Raw genomic sequence first — 3,561 nt, 5'->3', positions numbered from 1 at the left:
GGGGGGACATGGGGGGGACATGGGGGGACACGGCTGGAGGGGAACAGCCGCTCTGGGGGCTGAGAACAGCTGGTTGGGGGCTGAAAACTCCCGTTCTGGGGGGCAAAACAGCCGCCCGGGGGGCGCAACACCCCCCAACACCCGCTGCGGGCCTGAAAACCCCCGGTGGGGCAGYGGGAAACACCCAGCGGGGGGGCTGGGCCGGTCCCCTTGGGTGGGTGTCCGTGCGGCTGAYGCTGCTTCCCGCCTGTTGCCATCCGTGACCCTGTTGCCGCCTGTGACCTCCTATTGCTGCCTGTTGCCGACCTTGACCGCTCGCCGTCGCCTGTTGCCGACCTTGGCCGCCTGTTGCCACCCACCACCGCCTGTTGTGATCCTTGGCCGCCTGTTGTGATCCTTGACCACCACCACCGCCCGTTGCCGACCTGGTCTGCCYGTTACCAACCTGCTCCACCCATCGCCGCCTGTTGCCGACGTTCTCCGCCTGTTGCCGCCCGCAACCGCCCGGCCCTGCCTGTTGCCCATGTCGCCTGCCTGTTGCCAACGTGGCCCGCCCGCCGCCGCCCGGGACCCCCGCGGCSGCCTGTTGCCGACACCGYGGCCGCCTGTTGCCGACACCGCGGCCGCCCGCGGCCAGTTCTACCTGCGGGAGGAGGACGTGGGCCGGGGCCGCGCGGAGGCGACGCTGCCGCGCCTGGCCGAGCTCAACTCCTACGTGGCCGTGAGCAGCTGCGAGCGGCCGCTCAGCGAGGCGCTGCTGGCCGCCTTCCAGGTACCGCCGCGCGGCTACAGCCCGCCACGCCGCCTGGGCGCGGGCTGTGCCGCCCGCCACGCCGCCTGTGCCGTGACTGCTTGTTGCCCCACCTGCGTGTTCCTGTGTTCGCTTGTTCCCCTGGCTGCTTGGCCGCCTGTTCCCGCGGCTGCTTGTTTGTGCGTCTGCTTGTACCAGTGCACGGTTGTTCTTGAGTTTGTTGGTCCCGTGTGTGCTTGTTTGTGTGTCCGCCGGCTCCTGTGGCCGCCTGTTTGTGTATGTGTCAGCGTTTGCAGTTGGTTCATCCTGCGGTCACTGGTGTCTGTGTCAACCCGTTCCTGCGGCTGCTCGTTCCCGTGTGCGGCGGTTCTTGAGTTTTCGTGTTCCCGCGTCTGCTTGTTGTTGTGCCCTGTTGTTTGTTGAGTTGTACGTGCTTTGTCTAGCTGTTCCTGTGGTTCTTTGTTCCCATTTCTGTTTATGCGTCGTCTTGTGGCCGCTTGTTTCCGTGTTTATTTGYCGTTACGCTTAGTTGTTGCTGCGTCCGCCTGTTGCTGCGGCTGCTTGTTCTCGTCTCCGCTCGTGCCTGGGTTGTGTTGTTCGGTGTCCGCCTGTTCCTGCGTTTCCCCCCTGTTCTGGTGCCCGGGTGTTTCTGTGCCGCTGTTCCCATGCCGTGTGCACTTGTTCCCGTGTCTGCCTGTTGCTGGGGTGGCCTGTGCTTGCGCTGACGCCTTCCAGGGAGTTCTGCGCTTTCAGTGTGCCTGTCTCCCGCGTCCGCCTGTTCCTGTGTCTCGTTGTTTCACRTCCCCCTTCCTTCGTGTTCGCCTGTCCCATGTCCGCCTGTCTCCACGCTGCCCATCTTTCCGAGCATCCCCATTTCCTCGCGTCCGCCTGTTGCCGCGTCCGCCTGTTGCCCTGCCCGCCCCTTCCTGCATCCCCCSCTCCCGCGTCTGCCTGTCCCCGCGCTCCCCTGCCCCTACAGCCGCTTGTTGCTGTAGCTGCTGGTTCCAGGGCGCGTTGTTGCTGCTTCCGCCTGTTGGTGCCTCACGTCCGCGCCCCTCCCTGACCTGTCCCCTCGTCCTCCGCCTGTTGCGTCCGCGCTGCCTGTGCCCCCTCCCCGGGCGGGCAGCGTGCCGCCTGTTGTCGCGCAGCGCCGCCTGTCGTGACGCGTGCCGCGCCGCCTGTTGCCGCGCCGCGCCGCCTGTTGTGACGCGTGCCGCGCCTCCTGTTGTCGCGCCGCGCCGCCTGTCGTGACGCGTGCCGCGCCGCCTGTTGTCGCGCAGGTGGTTGTTCTCACCAACTCGCCGCTGGAGGAGCAGCTCTGGGTGGGCGACTTCTGCCACAGCCGCGGCATCAAGCTGGTGGTGGCCGACACGCGGGGGCTCTTCGGGTGAGCCGGACGCCGGGGCCCGTCGGGGGGTCCCCCGGACGCCGGGGCTCTTTGGGGGGTCCCCCGGACGCCGGGGCCCTTGCTGAGCCCCCCGCTACAGGCAGCTGTTCTGTGACTTCGGGGACGACATGGTGGTGACCGACACCAACGGGGAACAGCCGCTCAGCGCCATGGTCTCCATGGTGACCAAGGTACCGCCATTCCCCGGACGCCTGGGCCCCGCCCCCCGGCTCGGGGCGGCTCCCGGACGCCTGGGCCCCCCCGCAGGGCTGCCCCGGCGAGGTGACGTGCCTGGACGAGGCGCGGCACGGCTTCGAGAGCGGCGACTTCGTCACCTTCGCCGAGGTGGAGGGCATGGAGGAGCTCAACCGCTGCGGCCCCGTGGAGATCCGCGTGCTCGGTGCGCCCGCACGCCGGGGCCCGTGGGGCGGGCGGGGGGCGCCCGGACGCCGGGGCCCCTCGGGACACGTGGCCCCGCCCCCCCGCAGGCCCCTACACCTTCAGCATCGGCGACACCAGCGGCTACGGGGACTACGAGCGCGGGGGGGTCGTCACGCAGGTCAAGATGCCCAAACACGTCGCCTTCGTGAGTGCCGCCACGACGGGGCGCGCGGGGACACGCGTGACGCTGCACGCGCGGGGACACGCGTGACGTTGAGCGTGTGGGGACACGCGGGGACACGCTCTGAGCATGCGGGGACACGTGTGACGCTGAACACGTGGGCACACGCGTGACAACACGCAGTGCCACGCGTGTTAGCGTGCTCTAGCGTGCGCTGACGCCGGGTACCGCGCTCTGAACGGTGACGTTGTGCAACGCGGGCTGACACGCTCTGACACGTGGGAACATCTCTCCCCCCCGTGTCCCCCCGTGTCCCCCCGTGTCCCCCCCGCAGAGGCGGCTCCGCGACGCCCTCCTGGAGCCCGAGTTCGTCATGAGCGACTTCTCCAAGACGGAGCGGCCGCTGGCGCTGCACCGCGGCTGGCAGGCGCTGCACGCCTTCGTGCGCCGGCGCGGGCGGCTCCCGCGCGCCCGCCACCAGGTACGCGCGTGAGACACGCGTGTGACATGTGAGCCACGTGTCCCCATGTCCCCAGTGTCCCCCCCGTGTCCCCAACGTCCCCCCCGTGTCCCCAATGTCCCCACGTCCGCAGGGCGACGCGGACGAGGTGCTGGCGCTGGCGCGCGAGCTGTTCCCGGGCGCGGAGCTGCCGGCCGAGCTGCTGCGGGAGCTGGCGCTGCAGGCGAGCGGCGACCTGGCGCCCGTCAACGCCTTCATCGGCGCCCTGGCCGCCCAGGAGGTCATGAAGGTAGCGCCGGCGCGCGGAGACACGGACACGCGGCAACACACGGAGACACGGACACACCGACACGCGGACACACGCACCCGGGCCCTCCCGGACACCGGGACCCCTGCCCAGC

At 69.8% G+C, this 3,561-nt stretch overlaps 1 protein-coding gene across 1 annotated transcript in view; it reads left to right on the top strand.

Moving 5' to 3' along the window:
- LOC112948469 (ubiquitin-like modifier-activating enzyme 1) overlaps window positions 1-3,481 on the top strand; it is a gene marked incomplete at its 3' end in the record, with an annotated part of 4,734 nt that extends 1,253 nt beyond the window's left edge. The window contains exons 4-10 of the mRNA XM_026040710.1: window positions 638-772; window positions 2,032-2,138; window positions 2,239-2,329; window positions 2,406-2,538; window positions 2,627-2,724; window positions 3,035-3,181; window positions 3,294-3,481. Of these exons, the coding sequence (XP_025896495.1) occupies window positions 638-772; window positions 2,032-2,138; window positions 2,239-2,329; window positions 2,406-2,538; window positions 2,627-2,724; window positions 3,035-3,181; window positions 3,294-3,481 (899 nt within the window). The remainder of the gene's footprint in view (window positions 1-637; window positions 773-2,031; window positions 2,139-2,238; window positions 2,330-2,405; window positions 2,539-2,626; window positions 2,725-3,034; window positions 3,182-3,293) is intronic.
- Between the last annotated feature and the right edge of the window lie 80 nt (window positions 3,482-3,561).

Source organism: Nothoprocta perdicaria, unplaced genomic scaffold (assembly GCF_003342845.1).
Source record: "Nothoprocta perdicaria isolate Ctin4 unplaced genomic scaffold, notPer1 scaffold_1002, whole genome shotgun sequence".
NCBI classification, from domain to species: Eukaryota; Metazoa; Chordata; class Aves; order Tinamiformes; family Tinamidae; genus Nothoprocta; species Nothoprocta perdicaria.
The sequence above is the reverse complement of the archived record's forward strand: the minus strand, read 5'-3'. Positions and strand labels throughout refer to the sequence as shown.